General features: G+C 38.9%; 1 protein-coding gene across 4 annotated transcripts in view; it reads right to left on the reverse strand.

The window, feature by feature from the left end:
• The window catches only part of DLC1 (DLC1 Rho GTPase activating protein), a 409,459-nt gene that overhangs the window by 153,621 nt on the left and 229,399 nt on the right, over nucleotides 1–26,439 (reverse strand). The window contains exon 1 of one of the 4 annotated variants that reach the window (XM_057537469.1): nucleotides 23,353–23,577. The exons of the other annotated variants lie outside the window; for them this stretch is intronic. Coding sequence (XP_057393452.1) covers nucleotides 23,353–23,491 — 139 coding nt within the window. The 5' untranslated portion in view covers nucleotides 23,492–23,577. Of the gene's footprint in view, nucleotides 1–23,352; nucleotides 23,578–26,439 lie in introns of those variants that run through there. 4 annotated transcript variants of the gene reach the window in all.

Raw genomic sequence — 26,439 nt, forward strand, 5'->3', positions numbered from 1 at the left:
CAGAGCAGACTTGGGGTAACTCCCAGAAAACAGTGGGAATAGTTTCAGGTTAAACCAAAGCTGAGCTATTAACACCAGTCTGAAAGTGTTCGGAATGCATATGGAATTCATTAGCATGAGAGGTGAAATCAGTTAAAATTATGAATAGCCACGCAAATATTATAGATAAATTAATGGATACAGAGCTAAAATGAGTTTTGAAGGAAGACATTGTTATTGGGGATTTTCTGAACTTCTGGGCATGCATGTCGGAGAGTAACAGTAACAATGCTTTTTCCAAACTGTTCTGGGATGTTCATTGTAACGTGGATCTGCTCCAGTGTGGTTGCTCTTGTGTGAGTTCTCCTCTAGAACAATAAATATTGCGTGCGTGCGTGCGTGTGTGTGTTGTGTTTATATACTTACAGATGTACATGTATGTGTATACATACAACTAACATCAGATTAAAAGAAAACAACTACCAAAAATTTCGAATATTTATTATTGATTTTATTCTTTTTCCTGTTTCCTTATTACATGATATTGAACCTAAAAAGACTTAACAAACCACATAACCTGTTTTAACTGAAAATAGCAGCTGACTAGAAATATCCTTATCTGAGCAGGTCCTGGGGCCGGTCTTCCCACTGCACATCCTGTGATGGCCTGAAAGTGTGCTTAAAAAGAGGAGGAATTGTTACTCTGGGCCTCTGCCATATGCTAATTTCATTTCCCCTCTTCTCTAATACCATGATGTACGAAGAAGTCAGAGTCTGAAAAACAACTACAAAAAAAAAAAAAAAAGAAAAAGACAAATGCAGCAGATGCTTAGGAGTAACAAAAACATGGCTAAGTTATAACATCTGGACTTCATCACTGCAACCCTGACGTCAGGACACAGCCCAGATGTTAACTATAGTAACCATCTAAAGTTTGGGTGAATGTGGTCTTTCCTTTAATTTGCAAAATCCTTTTTGCAAAAATCCTTGAAAACATAACAGCTTAGGGATGTAAGTAGTCTACCAAATATTTAGGAGACCAACTTTGGGATCACACAAATATACTGGCTTTCTATGTGCATTCATCTCCTTGGAATGCTGTGGTCACCCACCTGGAATCCCATTCCCCCAACCCGCCAGCCCCCAGGAAAAGAATAATGAAAAAAAATAAAACGTACTTGGAAAGGATAGCAAGAAGGGAAATTGTGAATGGAAAAATGAGAAGTGACTAGTCCTGAGCCTTAACAGACATGTGGATATAAGTCAGGACACTCTTCCTACACACTCAAGGGCAGGCTGTCTTTTCCAGTTGTAGCCTGCTGGGATAAGCAGCCAGATTTCTGTGTTTTATGTATAGTCTCCACATTTTCTAGGCAGTTGAAGAACAAGGGAAGACTTATTAGAATGCAGACGGAAAAGAAAACAATAACCTATATCTTAAATTTCTTTCTGCTTTTGATTACTATATTGAATTAATGGGTAATTGATGCTTTATATACTTTTCACAGTTGTATAGTTAATGAAGCTATGCTACATGGGCTTGTCTTTGGGATGATATTGAAATAAAATGGAAGAAAATTTCATTCCCTATCTCCTAACCCACCCACACTCCCAACTGTCAAATATCATTGGAGAAACTGATTAGAAAAAGACCAAATTATGGTTAAATATCTGACTTACTCATAGATGGAAGTTCTCAATATAATACATATACCTTTCTGTGATTTCATATCCTGGGGTTGTGACATGACTAAAAGTCACTTTGCATTTAACAAAATATTTAGAGTTCATTTAACAAATACTTAGAAGGCAGAATAGTGCTGGTTAAGGGCACAGACCCTGGAGACAGATGATCTGGATTCAAATCCTGACTCTCTCACTTACTATATGATCTTAGAAGAGTTACAGCCTGCTGGGAGGAGTTTAGAATATCGCTGAGTGTCGATTTATGTATTATAAAATGGGGAAAGTGATACTTAACTTACTGTATTTTTGTGAAAATTAGTGATAAATGTATAAAAAGCCTCCGGTAGTACATGCCATAAAAAAGTTCAATAAATAGCATCATTAATCATATTAAAGGCAGAGATAAGTCCTGTCCATCTTTGTATCCCAATATACAGTGACTTGATAAGTGTTCAGCAAATAGTTTTTGAATACATAAATGAAAGAGGAAAGAGTAAATGAACAGATTCAGGGGTTGAAATCACAGCCTTCCACTGTAGCCAAGTGAGTTTACCCCAGGTTTCCTGAACTAACCAGGCTATTGTTTTCACTGTCTCTGTGCCCTTTGCCAGGGTTCACAATGTTTCCTCCTCTTCCTGCATCCTGCCCACTTTTACCTGAATTTACTAGCCTAGTCCCAACCTGACTGCCTGTCATGATCACTTTCCAGATGACTTCAGGGACGCCTTCCTTGTAATGCCCACAGCACTGGGTATTAATGTCATCCAAAGTCATCTCTGCAGCACATGGCAGAATGCCTAACCTACAGGAAGTTATTAATATTTGTTAAATAAAATATTGCCTTTTTTGTTGTTTAATGTCTAACGTACCTGTCTTGAGAGTAGGACCTATGCTCTACTTTTCACCACAACACAGCATCACGATGAACAAATACTTAGATACATAGCATATTTGGATTTGAAGGACATTTGGCAATAACGTAATTGAACCCCATCTCTACAGATGAAGAACATGAGGATTATATAGGTTAACAACTTGCTCAAGTCTCACAGAGCTGGTATAGTCCCAGAGTGGGGAATACAAATCAGACCTCTTGACTAATCATGTTTGATTAAACAGATGGAAAAAAAATGTCCTAAAGGAGGTTTGTAGTGATCACATGTATTTATTACTACGTAACTCAAGTTTTCAAAATTCCTGAGAACTCAAACAAGGTCTTACTTAGATTAAGTTATTGCAAGAACAACAGGTTTTTTGGTCACAGATTTCTAAAATAGTTTAACTAGTCAACAGGCAAGGGCAGCCTCCTTGGAGATGGCCATAGGTGACTAGGAATAAAAACCAGTAACATATTGATTAACATGTAGAATGAAGGATACTCTTTAAACACATTTTGCAGGCTCTGACTCTTCTATTATCTGCAGTCTGTGCACTGTCTCGTTTGTATTGGAAGGTATTATCAGGGACCAAGTTCTCCCCTGAACTTCTTTCTGCAGCACTGCAATCAGGATGGTTGTCCATAGTGGTCATGGCTTGTGTTGCAAGACCAAGTTCTCTGACGAGAATTTTCTGTCTAATCTTCACAGGCAGTTCCCAAGAATGCAAATGCTTATCTTAAAAAAGAAAAGCCAGAAGTCTGACATGCCCATTGAGCAAGTGAATAGCACTATTGGTAGGGATGGATGATTTTGTGTGATAATCTGTATGTTTTAGTCATCGTGTGAATGGATGCTCCGGTTAAAATGCAGATTCATGAATAAGAAATTGTTGAATTCAGCATTAAAAGTTTTTTAGGGGAATATCCTGATTATATCAAACATGTTAACTGCATACAGGATATGATGCTGACTTTGTTTATGTCAGCTACAGAAACATTTTTAAAAGAGGAATAGAAGCTGTGGGAAAGCTGTACGCTGAAGGTAGAATGTTCTCCTAATCCTAACCAGCTGTCCTTGTTTGAATGCATGGGAATTTAATAGCAATCTCTCTCTTTCTCTGACTCTTATAATGTGCTTGGTGAGTAGCATGCTCTGTATGCATTTTACTATAGCAATGGCAAAGCTGTTTTCTAGCTACCAAAGTGTCTAAGACAATGTAAGAGGGAAATATTGAAAAGTCAACTTGAAACAAAATATATGTAAGTACCAACAACAGACTTCTCTAAGGATGTTAAATGCCAAGAAGCCACAATTAAGTAATTACTGAAACACAGCAAGTTTCAATTCACTTAGACTGCTTTTAGAGTGGTTACTATCTCAACTTGAATCGCCCCAGCAAATCACAAGTGCAAGGGTGATAGAAACACAACATTCCAGTACCTGAAGATAAATAGTCTAAGTGTCACACTCCAAACTCTTCAGATCTTTCAACTACTACTCCTTCACATTTTTCTTTAGGGACTGACAAATTATAAATCCTTGACTTCACAGAGGAAACTGTAGCTTTACTCTGGATCTCTTGAAGTAACAGGTCAAGGGGATAACCAGAAGTAAGGAAAGAAAGAACATTTTTACTTTTGGTTTACAAAACTATGCTGTGGAAAAAATACGTAAAGAGGAAGCGATTTCGACTTTTGTTAGTTTCTAAAAATGGTTACCCACATATGTCCCCATTTATCTATAATATCTGCTTCCTGAGTTTTGTTTCATTCCTATAAGGTTATAGGAACATCATGGACTTGGGATTCAAGAGAACTGAGCTCACATCCATATTTAAACTCTTACTAGTTATGTGACTTTTGACAAGTTGCTTAACAGTTTGGGCTTGAGTTTCCTCACTTGTCAATGAGGAAAGGCTATCTGCCCTAAATGGCTGTAGCAGCACTCAGAGAGATGCATGTCCCAAGTAAACTACTGGGCTACAGTAGGTCCTCAGTGAAAACTGGTTTCTCTTTCTTCTGATATTTCATTCCTGTGATTTCTCCAATGGGCAGGAGACTGTCTAGAGCTAGCCTTTAGAACACTCAATTTCATTTTGCAACTAGGGAAACAATGACAAAATAAAAAAGATTAAAAATTATAATTACAAAATGCCCACTCAGTCACACCAGTGGTACTTGGCATGAAAATTACGACTATAAAGAAAGATCTTGGCCACCCCAATACTATCCAATACAAGAAATTATGAATGCCAAATGCCCACAATCCAGTGCCGTGAATCATAATGAACTGTAATGATCCGAGTTGAGTGAAGTTAGAAATATCTTAATTTAACAAATTTTACCAAAACATTTAAACACAGTGCTAGGATTCCCTTACGACCTCAGAGGGATATGGGCAAGTGAGTGACTCTGAAGGTCATTAGCCTCATGTAAATCTGCCTCGGACTGTGGGGTGTAGGCAATCAGTGCTTTTTATTATTACTATTATTTTAAAAATAAAGATACTACAATCTTCAAAAATTTTACAACTCTCCAAACCTATCATATTTCCTTTGTTTTTTTCCCACCTGCCCTACTTGAATTGGCATGTAAACTTGTTTCTTCTAAGTAAGTGATGGGGATGTTGACTTATTTGAACTGGTGTGTGTGTGTGTGCGTGCGTGTGTGTGTGTGTGTGTGTATGCTGCCTGAAAAAAAAGTACTGGTATGCTATGCGGGTGCATACCAGCTCTATATACAAGCACCAGAGATGTTTTTTTCTGTTCAAGTAGATTCCCATCTAGCTGGGTGGAGAAGACTAACATATGAAATAGAAACAAAGAGATGAAATAAATAAAAAGAAGTATATAATTAATTACAGACATTTAAAAATTCTGTGTTACAAGACTGCAAATAAAATGGACATCAGTAAAGGCTGACATTGTTCTAAATATTATAAAAGCAAGAGAATTGAAAGGCGGAGATGACTTGGATTAGGGGATTCTGCTCCGTTTGTTGGAGGAGAAATGAACACAGTGCTTTAGTGGAACATAAGGAGAAAAGGATGACTAAAGAGAGTTTGGCTAGGTAACAGAGGACCTTCACAAACGCATAGAGGTGTTTTGGTTATGAGTCTAAAAATTGCACGACACAAGGTTTCTGAGCAAAAACAGTAACAAAGTGAAGATGGCAGTGTCATACAAGATGGATTGAAGTGGTAGATGCTGGAGTCATAGGGACAAGCTTAGAACAATTGTTAGACTTTATCTATGTAAAAACAATGGCAGTCTGTGCCCTCATGGTAGATGTGGAACTAGAAAGGAAGTGGCAGACACTGAGACACACAGAAGGCAGATTTGACAGGATTTGGTCACTGATGTGGCATGAGGGATGAAGGGCGGGGGAGGCAACCTATAGAAGGCTATGAGGTTAACCTTGCAATTGTTGAATTTAGTCTGATGTTGCAAGACCTCCAACATTTACTGGACATGTCCAGTAGACAGTTGGAGATAAGAGGATTAGAGTTTAAATGTGAGGATAGGACAGATAAAGCTGGCTAGCTAGCTAGCTAGATGTGTAGATCGATAGATAGACAGACAGACAGATAGATAGATAGATGATAGATAGATAGATAAAGGAGAAAGACTCAACTGATGCTGGATGGATACAAGTGTAACTATCATATCATTTATATATATGGTACTTTGAGCTTTAGGAATTATCAACATGGAAGCAAGAATATAATCTGAAAATAATTCACAAAAAACCAATATATGTGATGTACAAGGGGGAGGGTACTGATTCAAATAGCTTCTGAGTGTTTAGTTGATTCAGAAAGAATGTGAGGTAGACGTTTTGCCTCAGTTTCCTGATACTTACTTTTTTCTTTTAGTTGGTCCTATACAAAATGTATATTTTGATATACTATATTCATATATGCATTTCTGCATTTGGCAATATGTGTATGTGCATTTGGTTTTGGCTTCAAAGAAGAATGTAGATTCTAGAAGGAGAGAAAGAGAGAAAATAAACACACATACAACATACTGGGATAAATGGATTGCAATTGGTTGATAGGAGAATGCGATTTTAATAGAATGAGCCAGAATGGCCTCTCAGTCGAGGTACCATTTATCAGAGACCTGAATGAAGTGAGGGAGAGAGCCATGTGACTATCTGAAAAAAGAGTTTTTCCAAATGAGGGAAGAGCAACTGCCAAGGAAGAGCAGACGTCAGAGTGCATGGAAAGGAGTGAACTGGAGGAAGAATATAAGAAGGTGACGTAGGAGAGGTAGGCAGGCCCCAGGTCAGGTAAAGACTTCTTGGACACAGGATGGATTTTATTCTAAGTGTGAGGGAAAGATACTGGAGGGTTTTGAGCTGAGGAGTCACAAGACATAATTTATATTTAAAAACATCCCTCAGGCTGCCACGTTTGGAATACCTTACTGGAGGGGGGCAGGGGTACAAGTAGGGAGGCCAGTTAAGAGGCGATGGTAAGAATACAGGTTGGAGATGATGGTGGCTTGGCCCAGGGTGGTAGCACTGAGGATGGTGGTAGGATTCCACATGCATTTTGCAGGGAGAGCTGATGTGATTGGCAGATGGAAGGAACTTGAGGTACGAAGGAAGAGAGAAGTTACCGATGAACTGAGATGAAAAGACAAGTTTTATGACAAAGTGAAGAACTTGTCGATTTTGGACATGTTACATGATTTTTGGCAAGTTACTTAACCTCTCTGGACATGTTTCCTCATTTGTAAAACAAGGAAAAAACAGGGCTAATAAATCTACTTCAGAATCTACTTCATCGTCTTATGTAAGTATTAAATAACAATGCAAGAGAAGCTCTGAGCAGAGCCCTGCACTGCATGTCAGGGGCCCAGCTAAAATTAAATATCAGGAAGTTGAGGAAAAAACTTCAGTCTTACCTTCTTTCTGAGTTTTAAAAGAAAAGCTTAAAAACCTTAGCTACAATTTCTTCCATGACCCTTCTTTTGGGGTATGGGTGCTACTGTTGTGGGAGAGAGTGTTAGTTCTAAATGTCAAGTATGCCACGTGTGCTAAAAATACAATAATTTTGATGGTGACTGTCATCGAATAAGTAAATTTAGTATAAAAATGATGGTTATTAGAGAGATGTTCTAACTGCAATTAGGAGACGTCAAAGAAGAGATGGAGTTTATATTTTGAAGAAAAGAACAGAAAGAATTTACAGAATTGCTTGAGGGGAACATATTCCATGAGAAATGATAAAAGTCATTAAAATAAGGGGGAACATCGATAATCATGTGATTATGAAGAAAATCAACACATGTTTTACAAAGCATGGCTTGTTTCCGTCTGCATTTCACGTTCTCAAAGAAATGACTTGTGGTCAACTTAGTAACGTGAAAAGAGATCATTTAACTAAGAAAGCTGTGAATTCACCAATATTGTCAGGCAACTTTGAAGAGCCTATTTTCACAATGACATTTGAGATCTTCACAGCACCATGCAGTGCACTGCTCCCAACTTGCCGATACGATAAGAAGAAAGATTGCTAGGTGGATGGATAAATGCATGCACAGAGGTCACCATGCGCTTACTCAGCAGTCTCAACTTTAAAAGTGAATAACCCTCTTTAGTTATGTATCTCTGAGAAAATGGCATTCTAAAGCATGATGCTTTGCCTACAAAAGACATCTTAGAAATAAAGTATTGCTACTTTACTCATTTAATAGAGAAGAATGAAAAAATAAAATCAAAACCTAGTTTTTGCAAATTAATGCTTCCTCCACTTGAGGATAATGATCCACTGTTTGAGGAAAGACTTGCTTTTCAGTGACATTTAAATAGTTGGTCCCCTATGCCAGGTTTTCCCACTTAATTCCACAGAACCCTTGGTCTTCATGAAAGCCTTCAAGGGATTCTTTTTTTTTTTTTTTTTTTGGTGAAGAGGAGGTATTCCGTTGGGTGTTCTTATAAGCATTTCTTAATATAGGTTATTGTGAGAATATTATTTCTGAATCACATTTTTGTTTTTGCTTCCTCTAATTCTGACAGACTCTCCTTCTATTTTTTATCCTCATCACCTACCTAAGCTGCATCTGTACCCAAATATAGGTCCAGAACAGGCATTAAATGAACTTGACATTTATTGTCACCTTTAAACAGATACTTAATTACATTTAGCTCAAAAAACAACGCTAAAATGAAATATTATTTATTATTTACAAGCTTCATTCCAACGCTTACTTATCTAGTCTTTGCTTAATTCTATTAATAATTTTAAAACTCTTCATGATGTACTTATATATGAGATATACAAATTTATATATGTACATGACCATGTATATATATATGGACACATATATTTATATGTATCTATATATGCATATATATATATATATAAATTTGACTTTGTTTATATCTATACTATTTACATTTGTGTTTTTTTAAAGTAAATATTCTATGACTTTTATAGTACTTGAAAAATTCTCTTCTACATTGGGTATTCTTTTATACTATTGGTGGGTATGTAATACACGTTGAACAGTTTGGCCACATAAGATGTGCATATCTTACTATGAAATTCCATCCTTAGATGAATTACTCTGTCATAGAGAAACTTCTATACATATGTACACAGAGGTATAAACAATAGTATTCATTCCTAATAGCAAGTGCTTGTAATAGTGCATAACTGGAAGCAACCTAAATGCCTTCCAACAGGAGGATGAATAAGTAAATTATGGCACATTCATATAATAGTAGTAAGAATAAATGATCTTTATGTTTCAACATGAATAATGTAATTCAGAGGAAAACACAGGGAGAACACTCTTTGCCATAAATCTTGGCAATATTTTATTTTGATCTGTCTCCAAAAGCAAAGGAAATAAAAGCAAAAATAAACAAATGGGACCTAATTAAACTTAAAACCTTTGCATAGCAAACGAAACCATCAACAAAACAAAAAGACAACATAATGAAAGGGAGAAAATATTTGCAAATGATATGACTGATAAGGGGTTAACACTCAACATATGTAAACAGCTCATACAACTCAACATCAAAACAAAAACAAAACCAAGCAACCTGATTAAAAAATGGGCAGAAGACCTGAATAGACATTTTGCCAAAGAGGAAATGTAGATGGCCAATAGGCACATGAAAAGATGTTCAACATTGCTAATCATCAGGGAAATGCAAATCAAAACCACAAGATATCGCCTTACACCTTTGGAATGGTTATCATCAAAAAGAACATATAAAACAAATGTTGGCAATGATGTGGAGAAAAGGAAACCCCTATATACAGTGTTGGTGGGAATGTAAATTGATGCAGCCACTGTGGAAAACAGCATGGAGAATTCTCAAAAAACTGAAAATGGGGGACTTCCCTGGTGGCGCAGTGGTTAAGAATCCGCCTGCCAATGCAGGTTCAAGCCCTGATCCAGGAAGATCCCAAGTGCCGTGGAGCAACTAAACCCACGCGCCACAACTACTGAGCCTGCGCTCTAGAGCCCGTGAGCCACAACTACTGAGCTCACGTGCCACAACTACTGAAGCCCGTGCGCCTAGAGCCCATGTTCCGCAACAAAAGAAGCCACCGCAATAAGAAGCCTGAGCACCACAACAAAGAGTAGGCCCCACTCGCCGCAACTAGAGAAAGCCTGCGCACAGCAACGAAGACCCAATGCAGCCAAAAATTAAAAAAAAAAAAAAAAAAACTGAAAATGGAAATAACACATGACCCAACAATTCCACTCCTGAGTATATAACCAGAAAAAACAAAAACAGTAATTCAAAAAGATATATGCACCCCAGTGTTCACAGCAGCATTACTTACAGTTGTCAAGATGTGGAAGCAACCTAAGTGTCCATCAACAAATGAACAGATAAAGAAGCTGTGGTATATATATATACAGTAGAATGCTACTCAGCCATAAGAAAGAATAAAATTTTGCCATTTGCAACAACATGGATGGACTTGGAGGGTATTAATGTTAAGTGAAATAAGTCAGACAGAGAATGACAAATACTGTATGATATCACTTATATGTGGAATCAAAAAAAAAAACACAACAAACTAGTGAATACAACAAAAAAGAAACAGACTCACAGATATAGAGAACAAACTAGTGGTTACCGGGGGGAGTGGATGGGGGGAGAGGCAATACAGAGGCAGGGGATCAAGACATACAAACTATTAAGCATAAAATAAGCTACAAGGATATATTGTACAACACAGGGAATATAGACACCATTTTATAATAACTATAAATGAAGTATAACCTTTAAAAATTGTGAATCACTACATTGCACACCTGTATGTAATATTGTACATCAACTATATTTCAATAAAAATTTAATTGATAAAAAATATATTCAAAAATATAATTCTGAGCAAAATGCGTTGCAGAAGGACATTTGCAGTATGGTCCCACTTAAAACTTCTAAATGTGCAAAACAATAATTACTATTGTTTTGGGTTACTTACATACGTAATAAGAGTACAAAACCAGCATGGGAATGATTAAATCCTAAATTCAGGATTGGAATTTCAGGGGGAGTTGGGAAGGAAGTGGAGGGAGGGAATGGGATCCAGGAGGGACATGCAGTAATTTTAAATTAAAAATGTTAAAACAGTAGCTTTAATGTTTTATTACTTAAGTTAGTGGTTGATACATGGGTTTCTTGTATGTCTAAAATATTTAATAATGCTAATCTTGCTATTAGTTAATTGATAACATATCTAAAGATGTTTTTGGACAAAAGATTTTTGGAAAGCAAAGGTACTGATTTCAAATGTTACCTGAACTCTATCTAATCAAAAAAACGAGTATGTTATGAAAACAGCAACTTAAAGCCACATGAGACACTGTGATCAAATGTCCCAGGGTAGGACTGCATGGCCCATTAGCTAAAGCAACCTCACCTTCATTTTACAAAAGCAATTAGTACATGCTTCAGTCTTCAAAGTGAGCAAGGATTACCTACTCTCAAAAAGTTAATAAAAGCACTTGGCTTTTGACCCTTTGAGCTCAGCTGCTCCAAGATTTGGGTCAGCTTTTTTCCACTGTAATAAAAGTTGCAAAATGTCATTTTCCTAGACTCCTTTTAAAAGCAGAGATGTTACATAAGTTATTGTGATTCAAAAGCATGCACTTTTATGTAGAGACAAGTGGATAGCTCACGTCATGGTGTTTTATTAATCAGTTAAAATACTTTTAAGTCTGAGTAGGGAGAAGAATATGGAACAAGGACAGGAAAGCAGGCACACACAGGACAGATTATGCATTCTGAGCTGATTCAACTCAGTAGCTCACTCTCAGTGCAAATTGGGTAAAGAAAAAGAGCAGACAGTCACAAAATCAGCTGGAGTCGGGGTCTGTGTGGGTCGGTGGTGGGATTAATGAGCACGGAAGGCCACGAAGGTTCACTCCGGGAATACTTCGTGGGCAAAGTGGGAGTCATGCTCAGGGTCACAGAAATAAAAACATTTTCTGCGAACTGGCCTCACAAGAATGGGAACTCGGAATGTGTGTGGCGATGGCTGAGAAGGTGGGTGCGCTGTTTTGACCCATCCATCCTGGTGGCATCAGCGGGTGGGGGTTTACCCTCACCTCCCCGTTAAGGCCCTTCCCAGACTCCATTTCCTTATTCTCCTTTCTTTCTTTTTTTTTAAAACTAAATGTTTATTTTCCCCCCTTTCCCTGCTTATTAACACTTGGCTCTGGTGTGCCAACCACTCCGCGGGGGGCGAGCCGCGTGGCCAGTCACAGGCTGTTGTTATTGTCCTAAATGGGGCAAAAGGGCATTTACAACAGACTTTCAGGCTCCGCTTTGAAATCAGTTTTCTGAGGTTTACCCTCCATGTTTACCTTCAGTTGTGCAATGATTACCCTGTGCCAAAGAGCTTTGGCTGGAAACACAGCCTGGGTTTTAAGTCATCAATTTATACGTATCACTGAAGGAAACCTTTCTCTGTTCTTAACCCTAGCCAAAAGAGAAGAAGAAAGAATCAATATTATGCACAAGATGTTGTACGTAAGTTGGAATTCATTACTGAATGTACATTTTATAAGTGTACAATATCCTATGTGTAACATTTCCAGTGTTGTTCTCATAGTATTGCTATCGGCGCCATCTGCATACAAAGGACGCAAGGCAGACACTTTGGGTTGTCTTGTCACCCCTCTACATTTTCCACCCTGGTGCTCCTGGCTGCAGGCAAGTTTTGTTGGTGTTTGGTTGCATGTGGTCTGTAGCCCCAGCATAAGAGAAAGGGCTTCAGTCTTTCCCTATAAGTCAGTGGCACAGTATTCTACTCTGTTGGGTTCTGGCTCTTAAATAAGCCCTCTGCATAGTTCCAATAAATCAATAACTCTTCGAATATGAAAATCTACCCACATAAAATAAGACTTGAGAAGGCCTGGTATCATACTCATCCCCACATTGCTCTGGGTTTGGTCCCATCACTCCCTTCTCACCCCCATTGGCCTGTCATCTCATGTGTCCACCCAGGAGCTACACATGAGTCAACATGCGCGTGCTAATTTCATTTGGCTGGAATTCACTAAATGAAATTCTAGCTTCTTGTAATAGCACAAAGGAAAGATGTTTCTATTGCAGTCTGAAAGTTACATGTTCTAACTTGTTTCCATCAGTGAAAAATTATAGTCCAAAGTCTGCCTTATCTGAGTTGAAAAGCAATACATTTGATGGCATCCTTTTCAACCTGAGATGGGGTTCGTTTTCAAAAGTTTTACTTTAAATATAGCATATTGTAAAGGTATATTAGGAATGTCCTTACTCATCTGGTTTAGTTCTCTTTTTTTTTTTTGCCAGATGTTTATGTTGGTGAGAAACCAATAACACTGTCTAGACCTCTAGGATATAGTAATCAAGCACGAATGGAAAACATTCAGAGGTCACACTTCAATCTGGACCTACAACATCCTGCTATTCAAAACCAGATTAGAGATGATGGCTCATGATAAACGGAACCACACTGAATGCTGAGTCAGTGATTTGAGAGTTGTCTGCAAAAAACTAAATATGTCACAAAAAATCTGAAAGATAAAACAAAGTCTAGACATCATTAAACGAGCTGAACCCCTGCCCCTACTCCAAGTTGTCAACAACCAGATGCTACATTGTAACTTTTACATCAGCATCCTGTAAATCAGGAATCCTTAATCTTTTATGAAGAGAGGTTCCCTGAAGTCATGGCTTCCTGAGGGTGTGTGTGTGTGTGTGTGTGTGTGTGTGTATGTGTGTGTGCACAATTGCCTAGATGTGTTCATACTAATAATAAATTCTCTAAAGAGACAGAGAGGGAAGAGAGAGAAAAGTGATTTGTGGTGTTAGGATGTTCAGAGATCACCAAGCGAGATTTTCAGCAAGCAATAATATGCCATTGTTTTTTTTTTGCTATGTCCTGGTGATTTCCATTGTCTAGAAGTCGTTAATTTGTTTTTTATTAATAGTGTTTCAGTTCTTGACTGAAATAGTTTACTGATTGGAGATTCCTGCAGGAGAGGATCAAAACTGACACCCCTCTGTCAGGATACTGAGTTCAACCCGAAGATATTTTTACTGTCAAATAATGAGGAGACTGGGTCAGTATCTCAGCAAGTCATAAAAATGGCCTTCTGCACTCTCCATTTCCTGGCTGCCACTCTCAAGCTCTTATTGAACTTTCGACCTGGAACACATCTGTGTTATACTGAATGCAAGATGTGGGTCAATAACTGTCTCAAAAAAAGGCAAACCTTACTGCTTCCCAGCCTATACTGGAGTAAAATCATGGTGGAGTACTTTATGCTTTTATTTTTATTCACTGGAGGAAGCAACCAGGTGAAATCAGTCCAGTTACTAGCGTGAGAATTTTTTCAAATGTTGAGAAACATCCAAATAACTTACCTGGCTGAACATACCAACGTTAATGAGAAAAAAATTTCAATATGTAATCCCTGTATTTACCACCCTCCTGGCGTACACACACACACCCTACTACTGTCACATCCTCATAGTGACACAGAGGCTCTTTTCTGCAATGATTCAAATGTTTTCATTTCCACGTGCAATAATGAGAAAGTGATAATTATGACTTGAAAAGTTAGTTATGTCAAGGAAATTTTCACTTATAAATAATGTTCATTGGGATACAAATGAGCATGACTACCAAAGTACAGAAAAACCAGTAATGATGAAATAGTGTGGATATCCTTTGTTATAATGAACTTGGGTCAGCAGTCAGTTCCTGCTGAAGACAGGAGAGAGGGAGGGGGAGGAGGGAGGGAGGGAGGAAGGGAGAAAGGTAAAGAGGGAGGGAGGGAAGAAAAAAGGAGGGAAGGAAGGAGGGGAGACAGACACCGATTGGCTCAGCAAGTACCTTAGGGTATCTGTCACACCATGCCTTAGAGGCTAGTTTTCTCTGTGGGTTACTTTTTTCCTGCCAAATAGACTCTAGACTACTGAAGTTCAGAGACAGTTTTTAATTTATCTCTATCTTTTCTACCACATAGCATTATACTCAGTGCACAATCAATATTAGCTAATTTGTAGTTAGTACAAGGTTATGCCCATCCAATATAAAAACCCTCTGTTACTCTTTGCTTCAGTGGATGCTGTCTGCCTTCTTGATTGTACAGTGTCTGAGCCACGTCTCACGTGTTCTCTGTTTCTAAGGACCCTTATTGGAAAATGAAATGTTCAGCCTTAAAAACTTTCCTGCTTTCTTTCATCCTTTGGCCTCTCTACCTGGGAACAGTAAGATGCCACAATTAACTAGATTCTTTGGAATATATTAGTGAAGTCACTTCTAAGAAAAACAAGGCCATGATACATGAACATATTGTCAGTATTCAAAACATGCTTTAATTAAAATGTGGAAGCTGATAAAAGAAGTACTAATACAAATTCATATCTTCTTTGGTGATTTTCTCATTGATTTAATTAACCTTTGCATTCAGTAGATAATTGATTTTCAAACTACTGAAAGCAATCTAGAATGTCACTGATCTGAAATGAACTAGAATTTTTTGAGATCATTTTATATATATGAAAATATAGAATTGCTTCACTATGATTGAATACTTAATCTTCAAATTCTATTATCTCAAGTATTTCTCTGCTCAGAGTGTGACAGAACCTTGGTGACTGGTCAACATTTAAGAATATAATAATTATGCCATAGTTTTAAAATATGGCATAATGGTGTAATAATTATGTCATAGTTTTAATAACTCATCGATCATTATTTTTCTTTTTAAAAAAAAAATCCAAAATAGGAATATCTCTCAAAGTTATTATCGGCAGAAAAGATGTCCTTACTTCCAGATTGGTTCCATAAGAAATTCTGTGAAATAACAAAAGACTTAGGACAATCTATTTCAGGTCTATAGCCCATGTATATTGAGATCTGAGACCAATCTTGCCAATAAACGAAACTATCTAAAGCGCAATCTCCAACTTTAGTTCATTCTGATTTCTGAATCAGTCAAAAGCACCCTGTTTTAGATAGTAACCTATTTTAAACTTTAGTACACTTCAGCTCTGTAAAAAGGTCAGTATCTCATCTTAAAAAAATGATTAAAGATATGACCTCATAGCAACTTTGGAAGTAACAAGTTTTTGTCCCATAAAGAGAATGGCCAGTTCATTAGGAAAGATGCACTAATTTGTCTGACCCTTCTTTGCAGAGAGGGTCTCCCTGGCTCCACGGGGGCACCCACCGAGGGTTTGATTTATTGATTTATGTTTACAGGTTACTCTGCTCATGAGAGGAGCTGGGCCCACAGGGATGTGCGGAGCAGTTTAAACGTGTTTCTCAACCTTTATGCTCCTGTCCCATCCCTCCCACCCACCCACGATTCCTCTATCTTCAGCATTTTGTAAGATGCAGTTTGCACTATGAAAACAATAAATCAGTTGTGTATATTTTTAAAAGCTGCAAGTGCTCTTTCCATCACTGCCCCTTCCAAGTGTGTCTTTTCTCATCCCCCGCTGAGAGTCACTGGTTTAAAGATCAAATCAGTGATGAGCTTCAGAATCCCCTCAGTGTCCAAGAGACACTATATAGTTCTTCCTTAATAACATGGGGTTCACATTGCCCAAGCTGGGCCCCTCTTAAATTCAAAGGTAGAATTCAGATGTCATCTTCATGGCTGGCAGTTAAGGACTGTGTCTGTCTTGTTTGTCCTTTGGTGCCTAGCACAGTGTTTTGTGTACAATAGGTTCTCAATAAATATTTGTGAGATTAATTAATAATTATGGGCCGATTTGGATGTTACTGAGTTTTGTCCGTGGACATCCACTAATGGATTTTTAAGGTATTGTCAAAAAATACCTTAGCTTAAATGGGGATAAAAATAGTAGTCTATACCTCTCAGGATTATTTTGAAGATTAAATGGGAAAATGCCTTTAGAGCTCTCAGCTCAGATTCTGGCACTTAGTAGGCAATCAAATGACAACTTAATTATTGTTATGATATTATTTGTCATAAAGAATGCATCCAATGATAATAACCACCTATGGCTGGGTGCCACGTTTAGTTCATATTACAAAAAAAATTTAGTTTGTATTAGCTGCTTAGCCTTTGGCTGTGCCTGAGAAAAGCAACAGTAGCACTATAGTTGTGAGTTTGATTATTAAAGGGATGTGTAACTTTGGTTTTCTTCCATGGTTAGGTCTTCATCAATAATTCCAACCAAATGCTTCAAAAATATCAGTGGTTGTTCACAAGCAATGTGGGAAGAGCACAGAAGGATCAATGCAAACCCATCATCATCACAAATAAGCGGCTCCAACACATGCCTCCCGGACAGCACATCCTCTTTCTTCAAGAATGGCAGATTATTATTAAGTGACGGGAACCAGAAATTGAAAAACACATACAATGGCAAGCTTAACTTCAATCTACTCCTTAATCATTTCTCTGGAATAGAGACCTTCCAGTGGAATGTTCTTTTTAATCCAGTTTTGGCTTCATGATATAGCTTCTGATGCTTAGGCAGACCTGTGACTAATATACCTCTTCTATTAAGCCTTTGACTTTAGACACATTTGTGTAATTACAATGACCTTTGGCAAACTATGCAGACTGTTCCTACATAGTATTTTAAATGAAGAAAGTGACAGAAGTTTTGCTCCAGAAACAGAGGCATGCGAAATATCCCTTCAAGTGGCAGCCTTGATGTTGAACATACTTTTTCCCATCTCGGAGCTGGGCCACGTGCTTGAAATCTCACCTGCTGGTACTGCTGCTCTTTCCCATGTTTGCCTCCATCTACATAGCAATTTTCAAAGCAGGTTCCAACTCGCTTGGGAAGACTCTCAGATATTGTATACCTAGCCTGACAAAGTCACATGCAAGGACTGATTCCCTCATCAATGTGCGAAAACAGTTATTCTCTAGTCACTTCATTTTGGATTTCAACACGGTCTGCACAAAAGTCACCTTCATTAGATTCTTCTTTGTTTTGCTCTGCAGGTACAGAAGTAAATCCCATTTCCATTGAAATGTTACCTTTTCTTTTCATTTATTTGGACTTGTTGAACTACTTTTGCCCAAAAGGCTTAGGCAAATTATAGGAGTGTCACACTATAGTGGTGAAGCTTCCTTGCAAGCAGGGCATAAGGAAAAGAGAAGTTATACCAACCAAAACTGATGGAGGGTTTACTTACGCCAATGACTTTTCTGAGTACTTTGCATAGTAGCTCATATGATCCTTAAAATAATTTCATGACACAGGTACTATTTTCATCCTCTTTATATTGGTGAGGAACAGACTTGCCCCAAGTTACCCAGTACAAGAACCAGGATTCAAACCCAGGCAGTCTGATGTCACAGCCAGCTCTCTCAGCCACTATAGTATATTTCCTCTCATCAAAGCTGGCATCAACATCAACATGCTTCTCTTTTTATTGAAAAAGTCACATCTAATTTAATACATGCTCATATCCACCCTCCAGAAACGTGACCGTGTCTCATGAAGCATCATTAATGGTTGTCTCTCAGGCCCTTCGAAATGTTCTATCGTGTTGCATTCTTCTAGAGAAGTCTTTGTTTACTGGAGGAGCCTGCATATTTTGAGGCATACATCACTCTTGGTTAAAAGGCATTCTATTTGCCCTTACTTGCTTTTCATGGTGAACCAATGAGCAGAAAACAGTTCACAGGAGTCAGTGTTTGTGGTTGCCTGTCATGGGAAATGGGCCAGAATTCTTGATGCCCTACTGAATTTGGAGCCAATATACTGCACAGTATGTTAAGCATTCTTTTTGCTGGTGAATTGGAGAGGTCAGCTGAAATGTAAAAATCTATTTCACAAAAGACAGAAGATGCTGAACATCCAACAAAATACCCCCGGGAGCAGGGGTGGGAGGAGGGTCCAATCTAACGTATATACTTGAAGCATTTATTTTATGTCCATTGAATCTCATCTGGATTGAGACTGGTCTAAATTTTCCTAACTTCTTCATAGGCAATTCAGTTTCTCTTCCTTCTCTTCAATGTTTAGCAATGGAACTAGTGACGTGTTCATAACATGTTGAGGTGTTTAGATTTTTTTGTCCTTATGTTTCCCTAATAGAGAGAATAGATTGAATACTTTTTAAAAAATCAGTGTTTTAAAAAACACTATAGAAGTTGTTCTTACCTTATTAGATGCTTTTAAATAAGAACTAATATTTAATTTCTTTTTGGTTTATTTATTCATTCCACTTTCCAAATTGATGAAAGCTACATGTGTCTTCTGGCTTTTGCCTTACTTTCAGTCTCTCTCTGTCTTTCTCATCTGAATTTTAGTTTCTTTTCTTCTTCCTTAGAGGCAGTCCTATTGGTGCATCAGTCCAAACCTGTTTGTGGAGCTTTGTCAAATATACATCAAAAAATGCCAGCCATCTCATATATGACAGCCCAGCATCTCAGGCTATAAGAATTTTTGACTATAAGTATTTGAAAGCCACAGTAAGTATTAAGCAGGGATTTTTAATTTAGGGTCTATGGATAGATTTCAAGGTGTCCATGAACTTGGAGGAGGAAAAATTACATTTTTATTGTCACTAAACTTTAATTGAAAGGTAGCATTTCTTCCAATTATGAATGTTGACAAACTGCCATCCCTGCACACACAATGGTACTAGCTGTCCTGTGACTTTGTCACCAATAGAAATTTGACTTTTCCAAATCACATTACAGTTGTTGCAGATATCACAAAATCTCATTTACATTCATCTCTCCTCCACAGTTATGGTAGTTGTCAAACCCATTCCAGGACATACATGATTGCAGTTTTTCTCTCCACAGATGTTCATGAGATGCTGCCGGCCCCATTCAGCCGCTAAACAGGAAAGCTGAAGATTTGCATGTTGGTCACCTAGATATGGATGTTGTTCCCGAGCATTTCCTCTCTATAATGGTTGGTGACAAGGAGACGAATCAAAGATGACTGTTTAGTTTAATGCTATTTATTATAGCTGCAGTAACAATCTGCATGCTGGTATCTTTAAAAAACATCAAATTTACATTTACTTCCCTATATTTTGAACACATTATCCTGTTACAGAATTCATTCATCTTATATTGCCATATCAGAAAATTTTGGTTTGAACACCTTGATCACTATATTTCATTCTAATTGGTTTCTGCTATAATTCTATATATTTTATTTATATATTAAAAATACTTTTCTGAGAAGTGGTTCATATGCTTCACCAGAATGCTAAAGAGATCCATTGGCACACAAAAGGTGAAGAAATCCTATATGAAAGGATTAAGGGGCGACAGGTTTTCAGGAATAAAATGCTCCCTGGAGCCAAGATGTCCTTGTGCCCAAGGGAAGGAGTGGCAAGGACACAGCAGACATGTAAGAAAGACGCACAATTTGCCCAGAGGATGGCTGTCGGCCCCATCTGTCACCCACTGTTAACCTCAAAGTTCTTATTCCCTGAAAACACAGTGCCATCCTACGCTTTTAGGAATAATGGTTGTAGAGGGAACAGGAGTAAGAGAACCCCTGTGGGCTGTGGGTAGGCAGAACATAACAATTACATATAAAGGAAGATGCAATTAAGACAGTCTGTTCCATCACTCCTCATGACTAGAAGGCCTTTCCCTAGCAGCAATTCTGTATTTTGTTTATATAAGGCTGTGGATCCTTAAAAATAACAGACGGAATCCTTGTTTTATACATAAGGAAGTTTAAGGCAAGCAGAGGTAAATGATGGTTTGCGTACATAACACCATTTGGGGTAGATGAACTGGGAACTTCTAAGTTATGTAGGGGGTGTGTGTGTGCGTGTGTGTGTGTGTGTGTGTGTGAAAGACAGAGAGACAGAGAAAAATAGAGAGCTAAATTGATTGAGAGAGAAAATACCTAACAAGGAAACAAAACTTTGTCCCATGGCCAAACAGTCCGGTCAGGTAAAACCTCTGAAAGAAACTGAAATCTCAGATTAGTTTTTGAGAAACTTGCCATCAAGGTAACAATCATCATGGAAATAACATTCCAGGTACTATTAACAGAAGCATTTCCCTCCAGAGCCTTCCAAACATGTTTTACCTGTCATCTCATTAATTCCACAACATAAGAGCAGCAGGAGGTTTGGACTTTCTACTGCTCTCCATTCTGCAAGAGAGGGCAAAGTGGTGTGATGTAAAATAAAGATTGGATCTGATGTTTAGAGAAATGGCTTTTTTGTGGATAATTAACAGCTAATACTTAGCCTTTGGCCAGTGAGAGGGTGGGGTGCAGAGGAGAAGTTTGAGGGAAAGGATGGAAGTAAGTGGTCTTGAGGTCTGGATGTGCACCAGATGGGTCTCCACTTGATTGAGCTATGAGCCAAGGATAAGAGAGAACACAGAAAGAGTCCAAGTCCCCAGTAATCAGAGGCAGTTGTGGTAGCCAAAGTCCTTTCTTTTCAAGTATCATGTCTGGATATTCTACTGTTGTAAATCACCAAAGAGGTCATATTTGTCTTAGAGAAACCTGAAAATACAAAGAATTTCTTCCTTCAGTGGACCTGAAGCAAAAGTCCTACTTGCTGTTAGAGTTGGGGAAATGTTTAATTTTTCGTCACATGTAAAAAGTAACTATTTTTCTCTAAGTGGTCTTCATTCAGTGCTATATTTTGGACTCCATATAGACCCTTAATATATAACAGATAACTGACTAGGCAGAGACAGCAACTTTCCAGGGATAGTATCTTTTTTTTTTAAAAGAGGTCAACACCTGTCAAAAGCTCTTCATTTACGAAAATTTAAGAGGAGGTCTGGGAAGCAAGACTGAATCAACCTTAGTTTCAAATCAAAACACCAAGCTACAATAAGATATTTTTGTGTTATCTTTAATAAGGCATTATTTGTGGAATCTTTCCATTTGGGATGATGGATTTGTCAAGAAAAGCAACAGTGAAGCAACAATTGTTATTTTTTGTCCAAGCCTCAACCAATTACAGTCATGAATTTTATACTCTCATATCTTTATGTCTTAAACTTCCTCTGGCCAACTAGAAATTGCTATCACTTAAATCTACCTTAAAACCCACTAATTGTAAAGTTGGATTTCTTTAAGGTATCACATTTTACTCTAAAGCCATAATAAAATGATTAAATTTAAAATATTTTACTCTCTCCCCTACCTTATGGTAGACTTGACATTGTTTACTCTCTCCCAGTCCTGGGCAATAGGGTTTAGTTTAAGAAAGAGAAAGATATTCATGAGCATTTGGGACAAATTTATAGCCTACAATGATATGTTATCTTCCTAATCTGCTTTATCACAATCACAAACCTTAACTTTCACCTCTTCAAGTCATGTCAGGACAATTAGATCAAAGTCAAATGGACTTTTATCAAGAACACACAGCACGGAAATCTGGACTGACACTTGGAGGCCACATCTAATATTTTTAACCATTCAGAACTTCATTCAATATATGGAAAAACAACTGGGTTAACCAAGAAGGTTAAGAAAACACAATCTTTGACCCATCTATGCAAAGGACATAAGTATACAGACTTAGCAAACAAGAAGGAGCCATTAAACACTCTTGGGATACCTTCCCTGGATTTGGAGAGGTTTTTTTTTTTAATTGCAAGATGCTATTCTTTTAATCAATTTATGAATATTCTTAATACCAGAATCAAGCAGAAGTTCCCTTTTCCTTAATGTACCCTTTCAAACAGTCTGCCATTTGGTGGCTGTCACATGAGCCCTAGAACGTTTGAACTGCACACTGTATTTATGTTTTATTATATTTCAAATGCCTGCCTCTAGCATACCTGACACCCTCTTGGACCTCAGAGCAGCCCCAGGCTGCCAGAGGAAATACCAGCAGGCTTTCACCAGGCAGGGCACATTACTCCCCTGCCACTCAGCCTCCCAGGCCCCTCTCCTGCTTGCGCCAGGCCACCTCTGCCAGACCAGCTCCACAGCCGACCCTCACCAGCCCAACAGACCTTGGTGCTTTTGCCTGGTGTTGTTCACCACTGATTTCCTGACATTTGAAAGGACCTTGCTTTTCTTTTCAAGGTTAAAAAAAAAACAAAAACCCACAAACCCTCTCATAAAACCTTATCTAGAAATAACAAGACCAGAAATCAGAGAGGCATTTGAGTTAAAAAACAAAAACAAAAACAAAAACAAAAAACAAACCCACTCCAGAAACGTTAAACCCCAGAACAAGGGAGATTGAAATCATTGCCATGACAGTGATGAACTTTATCCAGCTGATGAGATCATGAATTATCCGAGTTAATAACTGTGCCTGTGTATTTCATCGTTTTGCTTTTCAAACCTCTCGTCCTCACCCTCCGCCCTTCACCCCTCACCTGCCAGCCGTCTGTCTCGGGTGTTTTTCCAAATGACATCCAGGGCTCTGGCCGTGGAGTCTCGGATGTGATCACTGAAGGACCTCCGGAGAGGGGCTCTCAGGGGCCGCGCCATCACGTTGGCCTCGGGGTCCCCCATCCGCCGCAGCTGCAGAGGACTTCAGCGCAGCCTTGGCGCAGCGACCATCCCTCGGGGCCGCTCCTGCGGAGGTCCCTCCCCGGCTGCGGGCTGTCGCCGTGCCAGGCGGCCGGGCTGCGTGCGCGCCGGGCCCGGGGGCGAGCGAGCCGCGCGCGAGCCCCGCGCCCTCAGGAGCCCGGCATTGCGGCTGGGCTCGCGCAGCTGCCCAGGGAGCGCCGACTGCAGGCGGCTGCCTGGCCGGCCGCCAGGCCCGCGCGGCGGCCACATCTGGAAAGGCTTACAAATGAGCCCACGACACCCTCGCGCAGCTCTCGAGCTGCCTTCGTGGCTGTCTAGATGCTTCTCGCTTCCTGTGTAATCCAGTAACTTGACTTGGTAGAGCTCGGCTGATGCTCTAGTCAATAACGTGTCCCCCCTGCCCTGGCAAGCCAGGTCCCCTTGCAGTTTTGAAGGAAAGGCCGGGCAGGAGGCAGAAAAGGGAGGGAGGGGGAGGAGGGGTGGCAGGTAGGGTTCTCTTCCATTCTTAAGGATAATTCTCACTCACATTTATGTTTTATCAACTCACTTGTGTTTTTAGATTGGTATGTTTACGGGACAAAGTCCAACCTTTAGTCGTGCTTGTGGGAAGGAGATAGGCTGTAATGAATGTTCTTCACATCGGTCTGGATTCCGGCTAGGAAGCAGACACCTGAGTTTTAAACTTAATATTGATCAGCTCCTCATAATTCCCCTCTAACTATGTTTCTACTTACATTCAGTGGTTTCATCAGATAATTCTAAATAAGGATCAAATGTCCCCTGATTTTGTGAATCTTTTGGTTCCCAGTAAGCAAACTTCATCGTTATGATTGCAAATCAAAAATTCTGCCCAAAAGAATTTAAAAAATAAGTAGTGCCAAGCACCATGAAATCAAAATATGGGCCAACTGCTTCTTTTACAAGATATGTTTCTGAGTTTCTAAAATGCCAAATGAATCTATTTCTCTGACAATGAATTTGGCTGATTTTTTACCTTTCAATGCATTAATAATCCTCTCTTTTTTTTTATTGTCCCCTAAATCCAATCTTATAATTTTCAATGTTTGGCATGGAGGCTTAATTATGGCATCAGACAGTATCTAAGGGCTAGTCCGTCACCTTTGCAAAATTACATAATGCCGTAAAAGCACTTCATAAATTGCACGGCACCATGGAAATGCTAATGATTATCATAATTATTTCTATACATGAAATCATTTTTCAGTCTCCAAATTTTCACAGCGTGCATCCTCTTTCCCATCAACTTTGACAGCTGAATTATTCAAAGGATGATGATTAAATTAGTGCAATTGTGCTCATGAGTTACAACTAACTCTAGTACCACTGCTTATTAGTAACCTATGTGTCCTAAACTGTATTGTTTCCAGATTGTTCATACTCTACCAATGTGCTTCTGGTAGATACTTACTTCTTTGCCTTATTATTGGGCTGGGCATAGATTAGGAGGCAATAAGTACCAGTTGCTGAGGCGTGTAGACCTCTGTGCCTGTGGAAGCCAATCCCAAGGGAAAATTCTCCATAAAATCTCAAAAAATTTGACTGCCTAATATCTGGGTCTATTTTAAAGCGAAGTACCCAAAGTCTGTGTGTGTGTGTGTGTGTGTGTGTGTGTGTGTGTGTGTGTGTGTGTGTGTGTGTTTCTCCTTCAAAGAAGTCTGGGTACCTTGAAGCAGGTTGACTCATTTCCTGGTCACATGGAACAGGACAGGTCTATGTGGACCCCTTTTGCAGAGGAGCAGCATGAAGCAACCATAGCACAAGCAATGAACCACACACCGTGCTAGGCATGGGGATGTTGAGGATGAATAAGACACTGGCTCTGTCTCTGAGGAGGAAGAATCACATTGGCCACAAATAATTTCAAAACAGTGTGATTAGTTCTATGATCAAAGCATGCGCAAAGGAGCACAAAGAAGGAAAAGGTAGCCTGGATTCCTAACTCCTCTTAGGCACTGACTTCATCTGAATTTCTAGAACTATGACAAAGTCAGGGGCATACAGTCATTCCTAGCACCGATACCAACAACTGACTGTCTGAGTCATGCCAAGTGACTGACTATAATGGCACAAAGATTTTCTATACCCAAATGCAGAAAGGAAGGGGGAGCAATAAAGGGGAAATAGCATTTACTGAGCACCTATGATGTACCACAGACTCTTTTAGCACTGGCTATAGACTCATGTATATAGACCACTATTGTTGTTATACAGACCACTATCGGTGTTATTATCTCTACTTTACAGACGAGGAAACTGAAGCACATAGAGAAAAGGTCAGATAGTAATTGGCAGATCCAGGATTCATACCCAGAACTGTCTGCGTCCAAAGCTCATTAGCTTCCCAATCAATTTGATTGGTCAGAAACGAATGACAGTGATGGTAATGACTCATTAAAACTATCTAGGCTCAGTTGATAATAAGCTATGGGCCAAAGCTCCATAATCTTATCCAAATAAAATCACCACTGGACCTATGGTGTGGAGGAAGAAGCCTGAGTTTCAGATGAGTTTTAGGTGATGCTAGCTATGGAAACTCAAGGGCAATGAGTCAAGAGAACCAAGACAATCAAGTCAACGCATACTGTCTAATGATGGAGCATTCAAGTCTGAGCTCCAAAGTGTTCCCAAATGACCCTCCTTCTCCTCTGCAGCACTCACTTTCCAGGACAATACTCCTAGTACTTTGCTTCTTGGAAAAAAATCTACTTATTCTAAGTACAAGTTCCATTAGGTAGAATGACCTAAGCTATCTGAAAGGTTTTTATGTCTTTTAAAAAAGGAAACTTACCAACATAAATGTAATGTTTATTGATCGACGATCGGAGAGGAGGAACACAGCTAAATGTTTTCCAGCAAGGTGGGCTTTCATTATTGATTTAACCATAGCCCAAAGCGGGGCTGGCAACTTG

The sequence above is a fragment of the Balaenoptera acutorostrata genome, chromosome 21 (assembly GCF_949987535.1).
Source record: "Balaenoptera acutorostrata chromosome 21, mBalAcu1.1, whole genome shotgun sequence".
NCBI lineage: Eukaryota > Metazoa > Chordata > Mammalia > Artiodactyla > Balaenopteridae > Balaenoptera > Balaenoptera acutorostrata.